The sequence below is a fragment of the Dryobates pubescens genome, chromosome 10 (assembly GCF_014839835.1).
Source record: "Dryobates pubescens isolate bDryPub1 chromosome 10, bDryPub1.pri, whole genome shotgun sequence".
NCBI lineage: Eukaryota > Metazoa > Chordata > Aves > Piciformes > Picidae > Dryobates > Dryobates pubescens.
The window spans coordinates 924,971-950,033 of NC_071621.1; the positions used below are offsets into that span (position 1 = coordinate 924,971).

At 39.7% G+C, this 25,063-nt stretch overlaps 1 protein-coding gene across 3 annotated transcripts; it reads left to right on the plus strand.

The window, feature by feature from the left end:
* The first annotated feature begins 1,790 nt into the window (after positions 1–1,790).
* PNPLA4 (patatin like phospholipase domain containing 4) lies at positions 1,791–24,187 on the plus strand. 3 transcript variants are annotated; one of them, XM_009898405.2, is made up of 8 exons: positions 1,791–2,093; positions 2,670–2,796; positions 8,503–8,687; positions 12,349–12,443; positions 12,621–12,756; positions 16,524–16,589; positions 22,155–22,307; positions 23,461–24,187. In XM_009898405.2, exons 1-8 carry the CDS (start codon positions 1,863–1,865, stop codon positions 23,590–23,592), a joined length of 1,125 nt encoding a protein of 374 aa, XP_009896707.2. In that variant the 5' UTR covers positions 1,791–1,862; the 3' UTR covers positions 23,593–24,187. The 3 variants fall into 3 exon arrangements, with proteins under 3 accessions (XP_009896707.2, XP_054020617.1, XP_054020615.1); XM_054164642.1 differs by lacking the exon at positions 1,791–2,093 and having other exon boundaries at positions 2,779–2,796; positions 8,503–8,592; XM_054164640.1 differs by lacking the exons at positions 1,791–2,093; positions 2,670–2,796 and adding an exon at positions 4,899–4,937.
* The last annotated feature ends 876 nt before the right edge of the window (positions 24,188–25,063 follow it).

The following is a 25,063-nucleotide window of genomic DNA, read 5'->3' on the forward strand; positions in this document are numbered from 1 at the left end:
TCACCTGCTGTTGGCTACAGGATCTCTCTCCATCCGGAATACGTGCGCTAACTTTGCTAGTAGTCAGCTAGAAGAGTGAGCAGGCTCACCTCGCTGAAACATAAAACCGTAAGCACACATAAGCTCACCCTTTCAGCAACAGGCAGTCCCTGCACAGCACCCAGCACGGTACAAGGGCGGTGCTGGGGGAGTGAGGTCACCCTCCCACAGGACGCCTCCCGGTGACAACAGCTGACTAGGTGACGGCCTGAGGTACCCCGCGGCCCTTCTCCCTTGGGAGGCCGCTAAAGGAAGAGGCTAGCCCGGGAAGGCAGGCACGCCGCCGCATCCAACACCCGTCGGCCAGGTGGCGAAGGCAGACCGAGCACACTCCGACCCCATGAGAGTTGTGACCAGCGCTCGCAACGCGCCGATTACAGCTTCCTAACTTCCTCTCTTCCTGTCTGCCCGCCTTCCTTCCGCGGCTGCCGGGCTGCCCCGGAGTGCGCAGACGCACTGTCACGGTTGAGGGGCTGCTCCCTACGGCTCCTTGAAGGCTTTTGTGCCCATGCCTGCCGGAACGCGCGTAGGCTGCGCTAGGTGAGCGCAGGCTGCTTCTGAGCTGGGACTGGAGCCGTGGGGACTTCCCACGGCTTCCTACTGGAGTTGTCTCCGCGGCTGTTACCGAGGGAGGTGGACCCAGGTCCCGCCTGCGAGCCGAGACTGGCAAGGTGCCACCGCTGTGTTGCGTAAGCCGCATTAGAGCTCGGGGAGGGTCTGAGGCAGGAGCCTGCGCGGGGAGAGACTTCGAAAAATTGTGAGACAAGAGTTTAGAATTTGAAGGGATGGGGCCACCCGAAAAATCGCCCTTCTGTTGTAAGAGTACAAGTTGAAGAGACGGCAGGAACTTCATGCTCTGTTTGCTTTCAGTTGTCACTTGACATTCTGTTTGTTACATTTTAAACTTTTGTCTTATCGTTTCAGCTTAGTTTTGCTTGTTTATATCAATTATTTACTGAGAAAAAGTGGAGGGAGGAAAAATTGTAATTGCATTGTTGGCCTCATCTCAAAGCACACAAGAATAAACAGAAAACCTTGAACTCAGTTATTTGATTGGGCTGAAGATTGAAGCTGATAGTTTGCTCCTAGGACTTTGCCTACACAGAATCAGTGGTATAGTTTGTGCTTCTGGCCAGGGCAACACCCTGCTTGTCATCTGAACAGGTGCATTTCCATGTTATTTTAATGGTTAAAGCTGTACTAGGTTGTAATGCAGACTTAACATTTGATTTGTGAGACACTCCTAGGCTACCCCTTGTATCCTAGAAGGTGACAGGGGCTTGCCTCCTACCAGTCAGCATACTTTTTTCTTTTCTCAGCAGGAGCTTGACTCAGGACTTGGCAAACAATTTGTTTGAGGCTACCTGAGCATTCATAGCACGTTTTTCAGCTGAGGTAGAAGGAACAGTGCATTCATGTTGTTATTTATAAGAGACAGTTTGTTCACTTGTTCCCTACAATTTCAGTCCTTCCTCTTCCTGAAATGGTTGACTTTATAGTTAGTGATGAACAACACAGTGCCAGATGGAGGCTGGTGAGGAGGAGAGTAAGGGCTGAACACAAGTTTTGCTTAGGACTGTTTTCATTGTTGAGTCAATCAGTTGTTAATGTGTCTGTCAAAAGTTTGTGAAGAGGGCCTTATTACAGTATCAGGGCCTTGATGTACAACTACCTTTCAGCTGCTCTTTTTTTCTTTTCTCCCCCCCCCGCTTCTTTCTTCTCCCTTTATGTTTTAAAACAGGTTGAGTTTAGAAGAGAGAATGTTTCCACTGCATACTGCTGTGGCGGCCAAGCTTGGCTGTTGATACTTCCTTTGCAATTCCATGGTAAAACAGCTTCTGAAAGTATCCATTTGGTTGCCACATAATCTGGATCCAAAGGTCACTTTTAAGAAAATGTGGACTGCTAAAAGTCTTTGTAGTGTTCAAATGCAGTTGCTTCACTTGAAGAAAGGCAGACTATGTAGCTACATATTTCCAAAAACTCAGCAGTTCTGGATTGGAATTCTAAACAGCTGTACCACCATAGTGCCACATAACAGAGTTGAATTCCAGGTAAGTGTCTTTATGGTGCTCTAACTGTAAGCAATGTACATCAATACAATGATAATACAATTTCTTTTTCAAATCTACAGAGCTTTTGATCTTGTAGCCTTATTTATTAATTTATTGTTGGGATATCAAGGTAAGGGGGCAGGCAGCAACAAGGTGCAGAAGAACTAGTTTTTCAGAATAAACTTGTGTCTAATACCTCTGTGTTAGGGGAAAAATGTCAATTTTTATTGGATTGGTAAGGGAGGATAGAAACATAAGAGTTTGTTTATAAAAAAACCTGTAGATATAAACAAACAAAAAATGTAGGAAGGACATTGATAGTTCCAAATACCAATGTTTCCTAGATGTCTATTGAAGTTTATTTTAAAAATCAAAATGTTGGCATGTATATATAGTGGAACATTGTTTTCAGATAGTTAAGGACTATTTTGGGGGATAAGCATTTGAGAAATTAATCTGAATGGCTTTGCAACTATTTTAAATTGACTATTAATTTGTTAAAAGATGAATTATGTTCACCTTATATCTGTCTGTTGTTTCTCCTTTTAATAATAATGTTTGACTATGTGATTGTAGGTTTCCAAGTTAAATGATAAACAATCAGTAGTAGATACAAGAATGGCTACTAGTGCAGAGGAAACTAAAGCAAGTGCTGGAAAAAGTCCCAGTGAAGTATGTGATGGAAGCCAACATTCATTAGAAGGTACTGAACCTTTTGCTACTCTCTTCTTGAAGTCAGCCATCCCTGTCCTCTCTAGAGATCTTCTGTTAAGGGTCAAGACGGTCTAAACTTCTAATGTGGAAGTATTATATAATGTGATGTAGGTTTTTCTTAATTTTTCAGTTTTAAGGAGGTTATACATAATTTTTAGTTTGAGAAAGTTGTGTAACTCGGCTATTAAGACACTTAGGAGATTGGAGAGTGTACTGATTGTTTTGTATTACTTTGAAAGGGTTTTTTTTCTTCCACTTCATCGAATTCTTACAGTGCTTATTCCATGTGGCTGGATAGATGCAAAACTTAGTTTCCACCTTCTCTTGCTAGCAACTGTAGTGACTCTTAAGTAGACTAGAGTATGTTGGATGGGTTGTTGGGCTTTGCAAGCCTGTTTTTCACCAGGAGATTCAATTCCTTCAGTTTCCACTGAAGGCTATGAATGGTCATTGATGCTAGTGAACAGGGTTTTTTTTCTGTTATACATGTGAGATACAATTAAACATTCCCGTGTGAGTGGTGATTTCTGATTCAGATAAATTAATAGTTACAATTGTGACCTTCATTTTTGCAATGCTGCCTGGCTAAAAAGCTCATAACTTTGCTTCTTTTGTCATTCCTAGCCAATGACTAATCCTCAAATGTACTGTTATGCATCATACATTTTAGCTCTTGTGCTTCAGGTTACTTGGTCATCTACATTCTATGTGTATTTAATTTTTGTTTGTAAAGGTTTTGTAGTTGATTCAGCTTTTATTTACATATGGGATGACAGGGAGGTGGCTATGACTGGTATAGACATAGAGATTTATGGTACACCGTTTACATAATTATATTGCTTAGGAAACAGCAGCATGAGAAACTGCTGTGCTATGTCTTGTGCATGACAATTAGGAAGACAGTACCTGTCCTGAAAAACCTTTATTATACTGCTCTACAGGCCTGCCTCTTGGCATATATTGCCTTGTAGGTTTGCATTAGAAATGGGTGTGATACTGCTGAGTAAACAGAAATGCCCCCTCCATATATTTTTTTAATCACCAGTAAGCTGTCGGTTTATGGTTTTGTTTTTTTTTTTTCAGATGAGAGAATCATTTAAATAGAACTCTTAGGTTTAGATTTATTCCTGAATGTTCCTGCATTATTTGTAAAGTAATGAGATTGAACAGCCCCAACATTCTCCTACTTCCTTCTTGTAGTAATCTTATGCTTCTGTTTTTTTCTCCTTGTCGACAACAGAAGCATACCTATCCCCTTAGCCAGTTAAAGTCTTTATGCCAATAAAGTAAGATAACAATATTTCTGAAAAGCAGGGGTAAAACCATTTTGTATTTCCTATTTGCATCACGTCTCTACAGTGCACTGTCAAGCTAAAATGTACTTGTGTATCTTTTCAGGTTCACTGATTTTTTTGTTGTTGTTGTTTTGTTGTTGTTAAGATGTGCCAGTGTGGTAACTTTGAGTTAATAGGGAATATCTTTATGTCAAACCCTCTAAGAATATTTGTTACGATGTCCTGTGGAACAGGTGTTTCATACCTTGCTTTTCACACAGCAAGATTTCTGCTGTTTGCACAGGTAGATGAAAAAAATGGTCTATGTGCAGATGTGTCTGTGTTCTGACTTCTGGTACTCTGTAAGAAATTGGCAGGGATTAGTCATACTGTAGACATAATTAAATTTCTCAGTATGTTCTCTTGGGGGTTATATGTCTACTATTCTTTTTCATCAAAAGAGCAGTGATCTACTGGATCATCAAAGCTAAAGACATTTTTGAATCATAATGTATCTGAAATACACAATGCTAACTTGCAAATCAAGTGTTGCCATGACATATTTGCAAGAATCAAAAGTAATGGGAAAAATTGTATTCTTATAGGAGTGAATATCATGGCTTCCTATTTCTTGCTTTTTCTGATTTTATTGGACATTCATCTAATGAATGTTCTCTTATCTTTCCCTCTTATTCAGAGACTCTTTTGCAAGATGAAAACATGTTGCTTAACTACATCTGTCAAGCAGATAGTTCCTTATAGAACCATGTTTCTTATTAATTTGTATCGTCTTTGCAGGATAAGTGCAAATTTGTTGTAAGATGCCGTCAATTCAATGTATGGAACCTCCCTGCAGGTAGATGTGACAAATATATAATGTAGACCTGGGAACTGATCCTAATTAATAAAAATGTCATGCCTTGGTAACACAGCCATGCTGTTGCTACTTCTGATTTGAAATTATCTTTGAGAATTTGTAAATGAGTGTTTTATTGCATGCCATACAAATTCAGTAGATAAAGTACTTCTGTTTGAAAAAAAAAAAAATTTACTATCAGTCTATGCATAACAAAGTATGAGACTAGTAGCACTCTTTAATAGTATTCCTTTACTTGAAATCTTAGTGTTCTTTTTGTATGTTTGTCTCTCATGGAACCTTGTGTCAGTCAAGAAATTGATGTCAATACTTGTTCACTAATCTCTCTTGTCTCTTGGGCTGGGAAATGAAGGAGGAGGAAGGGCAGTATAGGATCTAAATGTTAAGAAATTAACTCTCATCAAAGAGTGAATTGCATGTATCCAGACACTCAAGAGAAAAGTTACTCACAACTGATAATTAGGGGAGGTTTAGGCTGGATGTTGGGAAAAAGTTCTTCACAGAAAGAGTTACTGGCCATTTGAATGGGCCAGGTTGGGGGAGTGGAGTTGCCATCACTTGGTGCCATGCTTTAGTTGATAAGATAGTGTTGGGTGATAGGTTGGACTCGATCTCAAAGGTCTTTTCCAATCTGGTTAATTCTGTTCTGTCTCACGTAAGAAAATACAAATTTCTCTTTAAGCCTTGTAAGACAAGGCATGGATATTCTGACTCTAGTCAAGTGTATTTTCAGCAGTTTTTGATTTGAGATTCAAATAATCTCTTTAGTTCACATAATCTTCTCTTGTACTCTAAAGTAAGAGAAGGTATATCAGCAATTTGTTTATACAATGAAGTGTGATTGTCTTACACACTTGTAGCAGTTTGGGCTGGGTGCCCTCTGCTGTGTTCATATGAGGGCTGCTTCCTGTGTCCAAAAGTCCAGCCCAGTAGGTGGACACAGGAAACCAGGTATTTTGTACCATAATTCCCTGTGCCACTCTAAGATCCAGTGCTTCCTCTTTCTCCCCTCACTGTCACCCGGTGGCTGGGGGGATGGGCATTCTCAGATCTGGCCAGCTGAGACTAGTCTAGCGGGGGGGGGGGGGGGGGGGGGGGGGGGGGGGGGGGGGCGGGGAAAGGAGGGAAGAAGGAGCCCTGGGGGTCTTGGGTGTACCCTCAGGTGGAGATGGGATGTTTCTGGGTCTGCTTTGGGATTTCTTTTGTCACTGTGCTTCTGGCTCTCTGTAAACATTCACTACTTTCCATTTCAACTTTCCATCACTTTTGCAATCCCTTTGTCTGAGTTACTACTTTTGCCCGTGGTGGGGAGGGGTCTGCCTCAACCCATCACAACACTTTTTTTTTTTTTCTTTAAAAAACCAAAACCAACTAAAATTCCTTGCTGTAACCATGCTTTACATACTTAAGGGTTGTTTTAGTGTGGGCTTTTGTTTGCTTTTTTGTGGGGTTTTGGATTTTGCCCTTTTTATTTTATTGTTGGTTTTGTTTTGCTTTTTTATTGGTGAACATCTATGTGTTTTTCAGCAGGGAGAGATGTTAGAATGTTTTGTAGATGAGCCTAGTAGAAGGTTTAGGAAATGTGTTTATACCTTTACATAGACATGCATATGTTTGCTTTTATTTACATAAACTTATAATCTTGTACTTATGTTTGTTAATTACATTTCCTAGGACCCTTACACATAATTCTTGGGATTTGTGAACTCTTACTATGGTTTATTTTCTGACCAATCAACTATGGAAACATGGTTGTTATTTCGTGTATTTTTTAATATTAGTTGTGTTTTGAGCCTGAAATCTCCTTTGGACAAAAATGGAAGTTAATTCTTCCACACTTGTTTTTCTTCTTACTTAACAATACAGTCGACTTAGCCAGCTTTATCTTTTTGTCAAAATGGTCTGTGATGTGAATGCATCTTTGCACCTAGTTTGTAGAAGGCATGGAAGAAGCTGCAGCAGTTGGTTGAAGTCCCAAGAGTTTAACTACCCTGAAAGGAAGCACATCATGGTATCATACCTCAAAGTCTTAAGCTTTTTCCACTGTACTGGGGGGGGGAGGGGAATCTTCAAAGTAGAGTTGTGTTTGTTGTTTTTCTGTAAAACCTTGAGTAATTCTTTATCTTCTCTGCAGTATAGTGGGATTTTTTTTGTTTGTTTGTTTTGTTTGGGTTTTTTTTGTTAAAAGATTCTTTGTTTCTGTGTGCAAGGGATCCCACTGTGAGGAGGATAAAATGCAGTTATTAAGCTACCTCATGATAGTATAGTGTTTTAGCAGCCTGATCAGTGCACCAAACAGTATGCCCTGGCACTGAGATGCACACTCTCTTATGTTATAAACCTGGTTAGACTTGTTTGTGGTCTGGTTTTCATAACATTATGGGTAACGTAGTTGAATTTAGCATGGTTTTTTAACTAGTGGCTTTGACAGCTGTTTCTCATCCTCTTTCCTGTTCTTCCCTTTCCTGAGGTGAAAAGGCAACTTAAACCAAAATCTGTTGCTGTTCACATTTGCTTCTCAGAACTGGTACCACAGTGTATATAGATCATTGCTGATGATATGTTTCCTTTGGAAATAATGAGCCAAGTATATTCCTGAGTGTACCAAAATATTTTTCAGTCCTGTTTATATTGAGATGTATCCAGATACACTAGGAGTTTATTTTTAATTAAATATTATGACAATCTGTACAATATTTTGCATATTTCTACAATATCCTATGTGGAATATCTTGCTCTCATAATGTTGGTAATATGCAGAAGAGCTAATATAATATACGGGCGCCTTTTTTTTTTTTTTTAAACCACCCATAGCAGTCTGAACTTAGGCTTCTTGTTTGAAACTAACCAAAACATAACAGATTCTGCCCTTGCTACCTTCAGCGTGTGTGTGTGTTTTCATACATAGTGCTTTGTATTTTACTACTTGACTTTTAACTCCTTTTTATTTTAATAGTGGCAACAATGAGTTTTATGCTTTTCTAAATAGTGATTTATTTTTTTTTTTTAAATAAGAATGTGTCTATTAATGATTACTAATATACTAGTAAGGAAATGAGCTCTAAAGGTCTAGTAAACAAATTCCTTTCCTAGGGAATTATATTGGGTTCTGGGTTGTGTGTTTTAAGGGGAATATGATGACAGAGTAACCAGCAGTGTTGCAATTTGATTTTCACTCTAGTGGCTGGCTGTTCCTTTTTCCAGAGCATTGCTTTCTCACTTTTTGAGTATCTACTTTTCTTTTGTATTTCTTAGACAGATGAAAGTGTGTAGTTGCATTGTATATAGGTATGTATTTATTGATTGATTTGAAAAAGATGTTTATGCGAAGGAGTATTTCAGAGTTGTTACCAGTTTTCAAGAAGATAAACTGTTACTTGTTTGATGTATTTAGTAATCAAAAGGGTTTTTTTACTGCTCTCAAGTAAGATGCCTTTTGTTATGTAGATATATTCTTTTGGCACAGAATACACTATATACTACATGTATATTCTAAGATAGAATTAATTGATCGTTTTCTGACTCTGAAACTTTGTTCCCACAGCAAAAATGAAACGCATCAATCTGTCATTTGCAGCTTGTGGTTTTCTGGGTATTTACCACTTGGGGGCAGCAGCTGCTTTTTGCAAGCATGGTAAGAAGTTACTGAAAGTTGTGAAAGCTTTTGCAGGAGCTTCTGCGGGATCACTGGCTGCCAGTGTCTTATTAACTGTACCAGAAAATATAGAGGTAAATTAATAAATTCGTAGGTATACAACATGATCATTTTCAAAGGATATGTTTGATTCAATCATCTAATATTAAGCTTTGTAAAGTATTTTGATTCTTGTTTTTCTTCGTGCTCCTTGTAAAAGGACTTGTATGTATTTTCATAATCAAAAGCTGTGCACATGGCCAAAAATGTCTGAAACAAGTATCTCTTTATCACAAAAGTTTGTCATATGGCGTTTATATTTTAAGCTATGTAAACATAAATTTAATGTATGTGAATTGAGTTGTGTGCAGTCAGATATACTTTAAAATACCAAAATGTGTATGCACTTATTTGCTATATACTACAAAGTTAATCACTGTTTTGTTGGCTAGAGGTAGGCTTTGTTAAGAAATCGCATAGCACCAGTGTTTTATCCTTTTGTGTCTGGCTCAATTGTTTTCCTTCCTTGTAGTGCGTCATCAGACAATGCAAGGAGTGGCTTGTGCACCTCCTTTAGGCTCAGTATAGTCCACAACTTAACAGAAGTAGCGGCACTGTGTGCCTTGGAAGATTAATGCTCATGGCATTCTGTGCTGACATGCTGCACATGTGTTTGGGTGTGTTTCCTTCAGAGATGCGACTCTTTTCTTGCCATGGTCATGGTGCCATCTAAAGACAGCAAAGTGATGTGCAATGACTGCCCTATTACAAGTTCTGTGGGAGAGCGTTACCTGCTCTTTATTTTTTTGTTTGCATTCCTGCATTGATTAAGACTCCTTTGTCCACATCTAGTGCCTGTAGTGACTTTGCCTTAATGTATGTAAAGGACAAGGCCTTGCCAAAATATTAATATTTCATTAATGCCTTGAATTACAATAAATGGTATTAGTGGAAGGGAGAAGGCTGGTAAAAATTTATGTATGCTAAGGTTTCAGTGAGCATCAAGGTAACTTTCTCTGGGCCTTGCATATTACAGCTCTGCTGCATTTGATTCAAATAATATTCCCAGACAATGCCACAATTTGACACTGACCTTTCTTCCTGTTGATTTCTGTTGGGATAGGAACTTAGCTTGCACATAGTTGTACCTCTGTTGCTTTCAGCAGTAAATTCTTTCCTTGCTCTGTTCCACCACCACCCCACCCCTGCAGGTGACTTGATATTAGGCAAGTTCTCTGTTGTGAAGAGAACCTTACTTGTATTCTCTTCATGTGTTACTCGTTTTCTTGGGCATCTGACTAGTAGTTCAGTTTCAAGTTTGCTCAGTATAACGCAATCCTTTATGGTAAACAAGGCAACTAGCCTTTTCCCAAGGAAATTTTTCTTATTGTAGTCTCTGGGCATGAACATACATTTCCAGCCTAATCCAATTTAAAAAGACCTTTCTAAGGAAAAATATTAGAACAGCTTTTAATTTTTGTTTGTGGAAAAGAAGCCTATATTACACTGAGGATTTTTTGTCTTTTCTTGCAGACTTTTTATGTTTGTTTACTTTTTAGTCATTGTGTTACCTTTTTTTTTTTTAATGGAAAATTGAGAGTTGTGTTTGTTTGGTTTTTTCCCCAGTGGACTAACTCTTCCTAATTCTCCATAAGTAAAGGTGGTTTTGTGTACTAAATAAAATTATTTTTTTATGTCAGGATAATTGTATTATTACCTTTATTACATTTCCAACATGAAGCATTTTATATTCATAAATATCACTCTCTCATAAGCTAATTTTGTGGTATTTTATTATCCTTTTCCCCAAGAGATAGCTATGTTACACAACCTATAATTGGGACTTCCTCCATCTCCTAGTGTCAAAAGTTCTAATACAACCTTTTCTTGTCTGGAAAAGATTGTAACATTGAGGATTTATAATTACTATGTTGCTGTTCAAATATGACAGTTTGCAGATGTTTTTCTATCATAGATCTGTCATTGTTGAAAAGGCATGTGACTTGGGAATTCTATGGAGGCTGTTTATAGACTTAGCTATAAGTATTTATTTCAAAAGCACCTCGATCAGTTTTATATGAAATTAGCTTAACTCATTACAAGCAATTACAACTTCTAAACATGTCCTCAGTCACAATTTAAAATTGAGATACATATTTGAAAACTTCTAGCACTAAAACTATAAAAAATATTATAGCTGTAAGAAGTTGTCTCCTTTGACAGAAAAAAAAAGAGAGTCGCTCTGGTCTAATATTTGTAATATGGACAGTACTTTTCTGTCATTCACCTGAGTTCATCTATCTCTGTTACTCTTGGCTCTCCATCACTTTCTTAAAACATGTTAGAAATAAAGATAGTAGTTACGAGGTGCTTCTACAAAGGGTTTTGTGGGTTTCCTCTCTAGAGAGAAAAGTGCCGTTTACCAGCAGATTGACTACAGAAGCCTAGCTGCCTAATGTAGTATGAATTCAAGGCTTGGTGCATATCAGTACTTTTATTTGAATTGGCTTGGAACTGGCAAGTACCTGGTAGGGCAAAGGTAACCTATGTGAAATCAGTTAAGGCAAATCTTTCCAGTGATTGTTGCTTTAAGAGGTATGGACCCTGTAATGAACTTTTGTGTGTGTGTGTTGCATTCATTTGAAAACAATATAAATAAAGCAAATGCAAGAACTTTACTTCACTTAACTTGTTGTTGTGATGTTGGGAAGGTAAACTACTTCTTCAGTCATCTTGCTCCTGATCTCATACTAATCCTTACTCCACTCTTTCCTGGCGTTGCTTTCCATTAAATTCTGGACCCTACTAGCTAGGAACCCCAGCCTATTTATAAACAGGTCTTTTGCTCTCTAATTACGGGTTTATAGGTGAACATGGGTATAATATATTGATCGAGTACTACTTTCAGAAAGACAGAGAAGACTGAATTTTTTTGCCAAAGTCCCTAAAATCAGTAGAGAAGTCTGCATAAAATGATAAAAACAGGAGTATAATTACTGAATAACGAGTCTTAAGCATTCAGAACCGTAATTCATTATTTCAGAATCTGTTTGCTAAATAGAGATGCTACTGATTCCTTTCCTCTTGGAGTTCTTATGGCTCACACTTCAAACTATTTTTCTGCAGTTATCAACACTGGATATTTCAGCTTATGTAAAAGAGGTTATCTGTGCAGTGGATTCTATTGCCTGGCTTTCTACAATGTCTTATCTTCCTGTGTCATCTATCATAGTATTCCATTCATTAAATACTTTAATAGTATTGTGTTCATTAGCAGCATGTTCTTTTGCATTTGTGGGAAGAAATTGTAATAATTGTAATTTTTCTAATATTTATGTAGTTGTGTGTGGTTTTAGCACTGAAATAGTTTAAAATAAAAGGTGGCTTTACACTTAGAATACAAATTATTGTTCTTGTAGTAGAACTGGTTAGCAGTGGTAATATATAGAATAATAGCCTTTAACTTGATAAAGTAGCATTCATGTGAGGGTTTATTATGATTAATTTTCATTTTTTATATTATAGGCCTTGTTTTCGTACAAATTAGTTCTTCTAAAGGATTCCACATTTTGATGTGCGTATAACATTACAAACCAAGCACATATGGGAAAATGAATCTAGTCTTACCGCTCTCTGTTGATTACTGTTAGCTCTTTCATGATTAAAACTTAAACCACTAGTATGTTTTAGATACCATAGTTGAACATGCTTACTGTAATTAAAATGTCTTACATGGTGAATATTTTTAATTTCCAGAAAAGTAAGCAGTTTGCCTATGGATTTGCAGAGGAAGTTAGAAAATTGGACTTCGGTGCTGTAACGCCTGGTTATGATTTTATGAAAACACTTAGGTACCTATCTTGATATAACTATAAGATAATTTTCATGTGAAGATCTCTAAATGAAAATGCAGAGTATGCATGTCTCTTCTCTGTTGTGGTGTGCTCAACACTCTTTTACCCCTAGCATATTTTCAAGGTTTTCTGAATAAAGATGGTGAATAATGTCTTGCATTTTCTTTACTCTAGGGAAGGCATAGAGTATATTCTTCCTTCAAATGCTCATGAGATAGCTGAGAACCGTTTGTATGTGTCAGTCACTAACACCAAAACTGGGGAAAATCACTTGGTTTCAAATTTTGCCTCCAGGGAGGACCTCATTAAGGTAATGGAGTTAAATATTGTTGCTTTAAATGAAAGTGCTTGAGTTTCTTCAAGGCTTAGGAGTGTGTTCCTAGCTGTACAATAAATAAAACTGTTTTACTCAAGTAATTGCTTATACTTTCAGTGGTGCTACAACCATAACATAACTGAAGCAGAATTCGATCATGCAATTTCACAGGTTTTGCTAAAACTTGTTTTGCATGTGTTAATCTGTTTTTAAATGGTACCTTGTAGATAATGTACATTTAAAAATAACAAGGTAGCTAGTCGCAACAGTAGAAGATAATAAAATAGAGAATCTCCAAATTCTGTAACAATTCAGAGTCATACTGCATGCTTGTAGTTTGGGCTGGGTGCCCTCTGCTACAGGGGTGTTGCCTGTGTCCAGAAGTCCAGCCCAGTGGGTGGGCACAGGAAGTTATGTATTTCTACCATAATCCCTTGCACCACTATAAATTTTGTGGTGGGGTCTGGCACTTCCTCTTTCCTTCCCTCTCCGAGACTTGGTAACTGGGGGAGAAATCTGATTGGGCCCAAGGCCACGGGGGGATGGGCAGTCTCAGATCTGGCCAGCTGAGACCAGCCTAATAGTAAGGGGGGGAAGGAGGAGCCCTGGGGGTTTTGGGTGCACCCTCAGGTGGGGTTGGGGTCTTTCTGGGTTTACTTTGGTTTCTTTCTTGTCACTATGTTTCCTTTTTGTACACGCTTGCTGTTCTCTATTTAAACTCTCCACTACTTTTGCAATCAGTTTGTCTGAGTCGTTATTTCTGCACATAGTGGGGAGGGGGCTTGCCCCAACCCATTACAATCCTTTACTTCAGAGACACTATTTAAATTGTTTGATCACAAAAGAAAGTAAAGGAATTAAAAAGTGTTGGGTTGTTGTTTTTTACAGGTCTTTTAGTGGGGAAGAGATAGAATGTAATGTTAAGCACCATATAAACTGTATTTTAACCATCACTGGAAAGCATAGCCTTTACTGCCCATATTTTTTGAATGCTACTGTTCAAGTTTGTATCAATATTATGTATATAAGATGATAGGAAGCGGTAGGAGGAATTCATATGCATGTAAAGAAAAGGTTCTTTCTAGTAATTGATTATATTTTAGTGCAGGACATTGTAAGATACGGCCGAATAAAGGAGGAATTAGAGGAAGAGAGAATTCCCTCTTTTGTGTCCTTGTGGATGCTCAGTGTAAATAGGAGGTTCTTTATAAATTGACATTTAAACTTAAAAAAAATCACACTGGTTAACAAAATCTCAAAGTATGCATTTGGTGTTAGCCTTTACAGTACCTTTTTTTTTTTTTTAAATCTTCACCCTGTTATATTCTACATGGTCAGTCAGTCCTCAGGATTTATAGGACTTAATCACGCCAAGATAGCTCAAATTTCACACTGCTATTTCCAGCTATAGTAGCCAGCAGTGAGAAGTCTGTAGTTTACTATTTTGTGGGCTTGTGTTTTTTGTAGTGAAATCTTCTAACTGGAGAGCAATTTGGTTCACATTTCAGCTGTTGTTTCACTGACTTGTTTCCAAATGATGACAGTAGAATGAGTTGGAATAATAGGAATAAAATTCCTAATAATTGCTCACTGGAATACATTCATATTACTTGTTCTTTCAGTTCATCTCATGTGTTTTGGTGCACACCTTCAAGTATGCATGTGTATGTCAGACTGTTGATGGATGGTTGCTCTGGGACCATGGAAGATAAAGCTTGTTAAGTTAAAATTAATTTTTTGTCTAGACACAACCTACTCATCCCAAAGCATGCCCAAAGGTACAGCTGGGCAAGCAGTGTTTTTTATAACAGCAAACTTTTGTGTTCTCTGTCAGAAATCTTTCAACTTCCATGTACAGTTAGTTTCAATTAAGGTTAGCAAGACTTACACTTCCAAAGCTGTTCACAGTGCTTAAACTGAGTATATGTTGCTACGATTTTAAGCTTGCCTTTTTTTTTTTCCTTTTTTTTTTCCCCCCCTCTTACTGTTCCCAGTGGTTGTGGAAAGACAGTTAATAATCTTCTGCTTTTGAAATAGCCTTTTGAAATATGTGCAGGCAATCATCACATTCCTAGACCTGCAGTTCTTAAACTAGACGCTGGGGGAAGAGAGGCCTAATTTGTGTGTTTGTGAGTGAGCAGGGCACAGAACACTGCTGTATTTATTTTCAGAAGGTGGGAATAGTGAATAGGTGTCCACAGTGGTCTGTCAGTGGTAGGGAAATACTGAAAATGTACTTCAAACTTGTCCTTCCTCACCTCACTATTGAGACCTAAGTGATTCTATAAGAAAGACCAACTGCTTTCTTGAAAAGAGTTCACACTTTGCAGTGGTCATGTGGTTTTGTCTCTTCCTTTGTTAAAACTTTTATGTTCATTTGTTTTAGTTAGAAGGACCAAAATTACTCAGATGGAGTTGAAGGAGAGAGGAGAAAGGGACTTGGACAGGGCAACAAGCTGATACTGGGACCTTGAAACCCCTGGAGAATGTCACTTTTGAAAATCTGAAGAGCAGGGGTTTCAAGGGGGACCTTCTCTAACAACTTTGAGAAGTAAAGGCCTGTCTGGTAGAGAAATAGCTACAATTTCACATTTGGAGAATAATAGGAGAAAGCATTTTTATCTGAGCTGAGAGCTCTGGTCCTTTACATCACTGGAAGACAAATGGCAAGAATTAAAGACTTCATACAGAGTTTTACGTAAGACTCATTAGGGGAGGAGAGATGTTTAATACTGAAAGTATCTTAATTTTTTGCAAAAATAAATGCAGTTCCACTGGATAAATAAAAAACAACCCTCACACATGTTCTTCTATATTCTCTATGATTTGTGGGAATTTTTTTTGCACCCGGTCAAGAGTGTATATACTCCAGTCTGTGACCTACTTCTGGTCCTCAGATTTGTCTCTCATGCTGCCATGCAAGCATGTGCATGCATATTTATCACATTTAGCTATGTGAAAATTTAATAAAGGTTGCACTTTATCCACACATCTACCCCTTCTCTTTGAAATGCTGTGTACTGATGGCACTTCTATATATAGGTGGATATGTAAGTATAGAGATACATACTCTCACAAATGTTGCTATGAGGGGATGGAAAGGCACGTGTGTGTGCACATCTATATGTGACAGAAGAGATGTCTTGATGCAAAAAAAAAAATTAAAACAAACTCTTATGCTGTGAAAGAGCAAATAGTAAGTTGTTAAATGTGTTAAATGTAAAGTATCGATACTGATAAATATAAATTTTCAGACTCTATAGTACTTTGGAAATTTTGACTTCTTAGAAAATATGATTTATTAGAAGAGTAAAGATGATATAAATATGCCAACAGAATGATTGGGTAGCTTCTTTGATGATACTTTATGTTGCATGTTTTTGCATGTTCAGCATATGCATATTTAGTTTCTGCAAAATCACATATTTGCTTCACATTGTGTAAGACTTAAGTTTGTACTCTTTTGAATCACGTTAATCAATGAGTTCATTTGTGTTATTTTGCTTTGAGAGTTGTCTCTTGACCAGTCATAAAAAAACACAAATCCCTTGCTGATACTGTGATACTGTGAATAGTTCTAATCAAATTTTGACATACCAAAATAAGAAGACATTTTGAGACGACAGTGGTTTTCTGTAAAACTAATATATTGACTGCTTACTGCTGTATTATTTAATGTAGATAAATATATATGGTTCAAAATGACTTCATTCACTTTTCTTCAGTTTTGTTCTCTATTCTTTCTGCTTTGTTTTCTCTAGGTCCTGCTAGCAAGTAGTTTTGTACCACTGTATGCAGGAATTAAGCCAGTGGAATATAAAGGAGAGGTAATTTTCATAATTTTTGATTAAGTTTAACTACTAATTTTTGTGTGTATGTGTAAGAGCATTCTTCATTTGTAATGTCATTACTCAATCTTAAGGAAAAGCAATTGCAGCGCTGTATTTTATAGAATAATTATTGTTTCTGTAGATACCATAGATGAATACCACAAAGGATGATGTGAGCTTGTTCATGTGTTGTTTCCACAGTTTTGAGTGCTGAGACTGGCATGATATGGATTTGATGGGTGAATAAGGAATTTGCTGTATGGGTAGTGCTCAATGGCTTGAAGTCCAGAGGGGGAGCAGTGACAAGTGATGTTTCTCAGGGATCCATACTGCAACCTGTGCTGTTTAATATTTTTATTAATGGCATAGACAGTGAGATTGAATGCACCATCAGCAAGTTTGCAGATGACAGCAAGCTCAAGATGTCTGGTACTGTCAATACACCAGAGGGACAGGATGTCATCAAGAGGGTTCTGGACAAGCTGGAGAGGTGGGCCCAGGTGAACCTCATGAGGTTCAACAAGAGCAAATGCAGACTTCTGCACCTGGACCAGGACAATCCTCACTATCAATACAGACTGGGGGATGAGGTGATAGAAAGTGGCCTTGTGGAAAAGAATTTGGGGGTGCTGATGGACAGGAAGCTGGAGATGAGCAGGCAGTGTGTGCTTGCAGCCCAGAAGGCAAATCACATCCTGGGCTGCATCCAAAGATGCATTGCCAGCAGATCCAGAGAGGTGATTCTGCCGCTTTGCTCTGTTGAGACCTGACCTGGAGTACTGTGTACAGGTCTGGAGTCCTCAGTGCAGGAAGGACATGGACCTGATGGAGTGGGTCCAGAGGAGGGCCATGAAAATGATCAGTGTGTTGGAACACCTCTGCTATGAGGATAGGCTGAGGGAGCTGGGGCTGTTCAGCCTGGAGAAGAGAAGGCTCCAGAGATACCCAATAGCAGCCTCCCAGTACCTGAAGGGGGCCTACAGGAAGGATGGAGAGAGACTGTTTACAAAGGCATGCAGTGATAGGACAAGGGGCAATGGCTTCAAACTGGAGGAGAGTGGACTTGGATTGGATGTTAGGAACAGGTTCATTGCCATGAGGGTAGTGGAACACTGGAGGAGCTTGTTCAGGGAGCTGGTTGGGACCCCATCTGTGGAAATACTCAAGTTGAGGCTTGACAGGGCTCTGGGCAGCCTGATCTAGTTGATGTCCCTGCTTTTAAATGTGTGATTTCTGTTTTTTAGGCTAAAGCACTTAGAGAAGGGTGAGAACAAAAACTTTAGGATCTGCCTTCCCATAGTATTTGGTTTGGAATAGTGAGAATGAGGATTTGTGGGTGAGTAATTTGTACCCCAAACCATACAGTGCAGAGCAGGGTACATGGCCATGTAACCTCATGAACCCAACATGGTAAGCACTGAAGTCAGTGAGATGGATTGGATACTGATCTGCCTCTGTGAGGTCATCTTATTAGGATCTCCTGAAAGTTTTACTGTGACAGAATAATGTTCTGTCTGCATTTACACTGGTTTCAGGGAGCAAATAATTAAAAATAATCTGAAGGAAAAGGAAAGGTAAGATAACATCTGATAATTGGTAGTCCCTTAATGGCCTTCCAACAGATTGGGCTAGTTTATTATCTGGGTTGGGGATGTAAAATGCCTTTGGACTAGGCTTCTAATAACATAAGGCAAACCTTGCTTCATGTGAAATTACCCTTGAGTCACTTTACTATCTTCTGAATGTATGGCAAAGTTAATCTTTAAGCCAGATAAAGATCTGCAGATGATTGGGTTGACTTTATATGATGATGATGCTGTAGTTTGTGTCACTGTAGTTCTTACAGTTGAGATATATTGGCAACAGATATCACAACTGTCCCTGCTTATACTGAAAGATAATTTGGCTGTGGTGCCTATAAAGATCAGGCTTGTGCCCCTAGACTGCCTTTAGAACCAAGAAATACGTGGGACTCTGCAAGAACTTACTTGGTTGCATTTGGGTTTTCTTTTCCATTCTTTCCTGTACTCCTGTGGCATCCTTGATGTCTGCTCCCTCTCATGTGCTATAGTGCTGCATTTTTCCCACCTTTTTCTTCATTCCAGCTATTGCTATTTTGGGTTCATCACATTTCTCTGCACCCTCTGCAGCACCTTGAAGTCTTTCTTATACTGCGGTGCCCAAAACTGGACATAGTACTTGAGGTGCAATCTCGCTAGTGCTGAATAGAGGGGTGTGATCTCTTCCTTCTGGTGGCCACTCCATTTCTGATAGAGGCTAGGATGCTCTTTGCCTTCCTGGACTCCTGAGCACATTGCTAGCTTATGTTCAGCTGCATGTCAACCAACACCCCAGGCCCTTTTCTGCCAGGCAGCTTTCCAGCCACTCTGCCCCAAGCCTGTACCATTGTATGGGGTTTTTGTGACCCAAATTCAGGAGCCAGCACTTGTCCTCATTTAACCCCATGCAAATGACCAACTTATCTAGATCACTCTGTAGAACCTTCCTAGCCTCAAGCAGACCAACACTGACTTCACAGAATCACCAAGGTTGGAAGAGACCTCAAAGATCGTCAAGTCCAACCCATCACCACAGACCTCATGACTAAACCATGGCACCAAGTGCGACGTCCAGTCCCATCTTGAACGCTTCCAGCGATGGTGACTCCACCACCTCCCTGGGCAGCCCATTCCAATGGCTAACAATTCTCTCAGTGAAGAACTTTCTCCTCAACTGGAGCCTAAACTTCCCCTGGCACAGCTTGAGACTGTGTCCTCTTGTTCTGCTGCTGGGAGAAGAGACCCACCCCCTACTGCCTGCAACCACCCTTCAGGTAGTTGGAGACAGCAATGAGGTCACCCTTGAGCCTCCTCTTCTCCAGGCTAAACAATCCCAGCTCCCTCAGCCTCTCCTTGTAGGGCTTGTGCTCAAGGCCTCTCCCCAGCCTCATTGCCCTTCTCTGGACACATTCAAGTGTCTCAATGTCATTCTTAAACTGAGGGGCCCAGAACTGGACACAGGACTCAAGGTGTGGCCTAACCAATGCAGAGTACAGGGGCACAATGACTTCCCTGCTCTTGCTGGCCACACTATTCTTGATGCAGGCCAGGATGCCATTGGCCCTCTTGGCCACCTGGGCACACTGCTGGCTTGTGTTCAGCTGGCTGGTTCAATCAGCACCCCCAGGTCCCTTTCTGTTTGGCAGCTCTCCAGCCACTCTGACCCCAGCCTGTAGCTCTGCATGGGGTTGCTGTGGTCGAAGTGCAGCACCTGGCACTTGGATTTATTAAATGTCATCACGTTGGACTCCGCCCATCTGTCCAGTTGGTTGAGGTCCCTCTGCAGAGCTCTCCTACCCTCTAACAGATCAACATCTGCTCCCAACTTGGTGTCATCTGCAAATTTGCTGATGACTGACTCAATCCCCTCATCCAGATCATCAATGAAGATATTAAAGAGGATGGGGCCCAGCACTGATCCCTGGGGCACACCACTAGTGACTGGCCACCAGCTGGATGTGGCACTGTTCACCAGCACTCTCTGGACTCGGCCCTCCAGCCAGTTCCTAACCCAGTGCAGAGTGTTGCTGTCCAACCCACGAGCTGACAGCTTGGCCAGCAGTTTACTGCGGGGGATGGTGTCAAAGGCCTTGCTGAAGTCCAGGTAGACTACAGCCACAGCCTTCCCCCCAACCACTAGGTGGGTCACCTGATCGTAGAAGGAGACCAGGTTGGAGAGGCAGGACCTGCCCTTCCTAAATCCATGTTGGCTGGGCCTGAGCCCTTGGCCATCCTTCAGGTGCGCAGTTATTGCCACCAAGATAATCTGCTCCATAATTTTCCCTGGCACTGAGGTCAGGCTGACAGGCTTGCAGTTTCCAGGTTCCTCCATCCGACCCTTCTTGTGGATAGGCATCACATTGGCCAGTTTCCAGTCATCTGGGACCTCTGGTGAGCCAGGACTGATGGAAAATGATGGAGAGCGGCTTGGCCAGCTCATCTGCCAGCTCTCTCAGCACCCTAGGATGGATCCCATCTGCTCCCATGGATTTGTGAGTGTCCAAGGGGCTCAGCAAGTCCCGAACTAATTCCTCGTGGATTTCCAGGGCAATACACTGCTCCCTGACCCCATCACCCAGCTCAGGAGGCCTCTTGTCCTGAACTCCTCCTGCTTTACCGTTGAAAATTGAGGCAAAGAAGGTATTCAGGACCTCAGCCTTTTCCTCATCTTTAGTTACAGTATTCCCCTCCAGGTCCAATAAGGAGTGGAGGTTCTGCCTCTCTTTTTAGCATTAATATATTTATAAAAATGCTTTTTATCTTTCACAGAGGCGGCCAGCTTAAGTTCTAACTGGGCCTTTGCCTCTGTAATTTTATTCCTACATAATCTAACCACTTCCTTGAACATACCTCTAGAAGCCTTCCCCTCCTTCCAAAGGCGATACAGCCTCTTTTTTTCCCCTCAATTCTTTCAGGAGCTGCTTGCTCATCCAGGCCGGTTGCCTTCCCCACCGGCTCATCTTTTGGCACACGGGAACTGCCAATTCCTGTGCCTTCAACCATCCTGGACCCCTTTGTTTGTAAGGGCTGCTACCCAGGGACCTTTCCAAGTAAGATGATGTTTGCCCTCCGTAAGTCCAAGGTGAGGGTTCTGTTAGTGCTCCTCCCTATCTCCCTGCATATTGAAAACTTCAGTAATTTTGTGTGGTCTGTAAACTTACTGAGGGTGTACTCGATCCCCTCATTTAGATCATTGATAAAAGTGTTAAACAGGACCAGCCCCTGTACCGAGCCCTGGGGAACACCATTTGTGACTGCCAACTAGATTTAAGACTGTTTACCACACCTGTCTGGGCTCAGCCGTCCAGCCATTTTGTTACCCAGCACCTAAGCCACTGGCTTGTCCAATAGAATGCTGTGGGAAGCTGTTTCAAGTGCTTTACTAAAGTCTAGGTATAAAACATCCATAGGCTTTCCCTCATCCACCTAGTCAGGTCACCTAGTCACAGAAGCAGATTTGGGTTGGTCAAACAGGACTTGTCCCTCATGAACCCGTGATGGCTAGACCTGATCCCCTAGTTGTCCTGCACTTGCCATGTGAACACACCCAAGATAATCTGCCCTATGATCTTCCCTGGTACCAGGGTCAGGCTGACAAGCCTGTAGTTCCTCAGATCCTTCTTGTAGATGGGCATTTGAATCAAAGTAACATATTAGAGGAGTATACATGATCTGGTATGGTTCATGTGTAATATTTTATTTTTTCATGTATCTGAGAAAAAATGGGGGGTGGGGGATTTTGTTGTTAACTAACAAGTCTTATCAGTAGCTTGATAAATATATTATGTGTGTGTTTTAGTGATTATGTCAAATGAACATTTATTAAACACCCTAGGTATACATTCGTTTTTGTTTTATACTCAAGTTTAGTCATGCTATACTGAGAAGAAAAGTTCTATGTTTTGTTGGGGTGTTGTGGGGGAGGCAGGAGCAGAAATGATAAAGTATTTAGTTAGGATCACAGTACTAAAGTTACTTTGAAAATATTTATATTTTCCAGTAGAAGTGGGTTGATGGTGGCCTTACCAATGGCCTTCCTATCTTGCCTGTTGGAAGAACTGTGACAGTTTCTCCTTTCAGTGGTCGATTAGATATCTGTCCACAAGATAAGGGACGTGTGGACCTCTATCTTAAGCTTGCAAAACAAGATATAATGGTAAGTTGCTTGTTTATGAAATGACTTCATGTGGTAGGTTGAGAGAGGGCTTAGCTCTCCCTCCTCCATAGAGTAAGAAACCACAGCTAACCCAGTTGAAGCAGCAAAGCTATATATTTACAGGCATATATGGAAAGCAGGTTATATATAACACAATATATACAGGTATTTACAATATATACACAGAAATATACAGCAAAGAGAAATAACACAACAAAAATCCCTCCCCCAGGAGGGATCCCCTCCCTGTAACCCCCTCTCTCCCCCCCTACCTCCCTTTTTTCCCAAAAAGGGGTTAGAGAGAAAGAAAGGCAAGTTATTAAGGAAAAGAATCGTTATAAAGCTTTCAAAAGCCCATGCAGGATTAGTTTTTGCTTATCTGAAGGCCAACTCCAGCAGTTCACAGAGAAACAGGCAGGGATAACAGGCTGAAACCCAAACTCCCCCAACTCCCAAACCAAACTGAACTGAGAAAAAAAAATTCCAACTGCTTTACAATTTAAAGTTGCATTTTATCCATCCACCAATGAAATTCGTTTAGAATATCAGAATGTTTTTGTTCTAGTACCGAAAACATTCAGCCAGAGTGTCCCAGCACTGTTTGTTCTTAAAGGCACAGCCTCAAACGATCACACTTCAGAAGAGGAAAAGATAGTTGTGCAGTTAAGTTAATAAGTTAATAAGCTGTGCTTATTAAATGCATGCATATGTAATGTTTTTGCCATTTTGTGGTTTGCAAATGGAGGGTAAACATTTTCTGCAACATGAGAAGAAAAATGTAAAGCAAGAACAGTTGAAAGGCATTGATGCTCAGTTTTGTGTAAGTTATCACAGGATATTAAATGTAAATAATCTAGGCTTGCTTTAAGCATCATCTTTCTAGCCAAGCAGAATGTTTATCAAAAAAAAAAAAAAGGTTTATGACAGTTTTACAGGCAGTCTGTTTTGAAGGCTGTGCATTTGTGACAGTCTGTGTTGGCACGCGTGTGACACAGCAGTGTACCTGAACATGGTTAATTTGCTTGTGTAGACATAGCCTACTGGTCTTTTGTTTTCACATATGCTACACAAAACAACTGACAGATCAGCAGCACAATCCAGTCCAGAGAAGTTGCTTTGATAAACTAATTTATTGCTTCTTGCTCTGTTGCAGCTGTCTCTGGCCAACCTAGTGAGACTTAATCAAGCTCTCTTCCCACCAAACCAGGAGAAAATGGAATCATTTTACCAAAATGGATTTGATGATGCTGTACGTTTTTTACTGAAAGAAAATTGGTTTGAATAGATGGTATGCAGAAAATTAATGAAACCTGATGGCTGTCAAAACACAGCTATAGGCATGCTGCAAAATCTCAGTGACTGTTGTCTCAGTTCTTGTTTGGGAAAATAAATGGAATTGCATCTGCTTCTGCTGAGAAAGTATCTGCCCTACTCCAAAGACCTGTGTAAACATGTCAGAATGGGAATTGTGCTTGCCTGGTAGTTGTCTTGTTTTGGTGAGGTTCAAGCTTACATCCTTTTTGCTTCAGCTGAGGACCTGAATGTGGGATTTGGAAAAAGCTCACGTACAACAGTAGGTACAGAAACTTGAAAAAGTAATTTTTAGTGTTGAGAGACAAATCAAAATTGTACCATAAAAATTATAAACCTGTATTGTTCATTTTCATGTAATAGTCATGCATGCTAATTGGGTGCTTGCAGTATTGCTGACCTAATAAATATGCACTTAAACACTTAGCACTAGCCACAAGAAATAAAACGTTTGTTCTCTTTGATATGTATATTTTTTTTAACCTTGCCTTCTAAAATGTGAAATACTAGTTGAAATTTGTAACAGAAGGCTGATAACTAAGTGTAAAATTACCTTGTAAAGAAGGGTGTAAGAAATGGTTGTATTTGTTTTCTTCCTCTGCTAAAGTTGAATAAATTTATTTTCTTGAAAGAACTTATTGTTAAGTTTCTAAAGATCTTATTTATACATTTATTGGAATGCTATAATAACCTGATTCTCTGAGGAAAAAAACCAAACAAAAGCATCTATTGGAAAGAAGTTGAATTGCATTAGCAGGTAGTGAACTCGGATTCATGTAACTTAGTGTACTTTTCACCTTGCTTTAACTACCTGAAATGCAAGTTCAGAATTTCTAGTTGCAGTGCTTAAATGTTAATACCCACAAATGTGTATTTAAAAGCAAACAATGGTTTTATAAGGTTGTGGGTTTTTTTAAGTTGATTTCTTAATACTTAAAAAATAGTAATTAAATGTTCATGAAGTTACAGAATTCCCCCCAGAAAATCTGTGGGGATGAGAAATAAGATTAAAAGCCCCCAGTTACTATAGTTGTTTGAAAGCAGATGTGAATTCATGCAGCAGAAATTGAATTATTTTTATTACTGATGTTCACAGTATTACTGTATACATCCTTCTGAGGTCCAAATATTCTATGACGTGTTTTCAGATTCTAAAAATATGTTTATACACAATATGTCTTGAAATCTGTAATTACTGTTTCATTCTGTACTTAGCTGCCACAAAAATCCATGACCTTGCTGACTGCACCGTAACAAAAAAAAGTCTTTTTAATGTCCTTGTGTTGTTGGTGTTAGATAAAGGAACGTATTACCAGTTACTTATTTTTGGTCCCCCAGAACCTTATAAATATTTAACCTTTCAGACTGGAGGTCTATGTTCAATTTTTTCAGAAACTGTGTGGAAAGTAGCTCAGCTCCTTCTGAGAAGTATGTGAAGAAGTGTT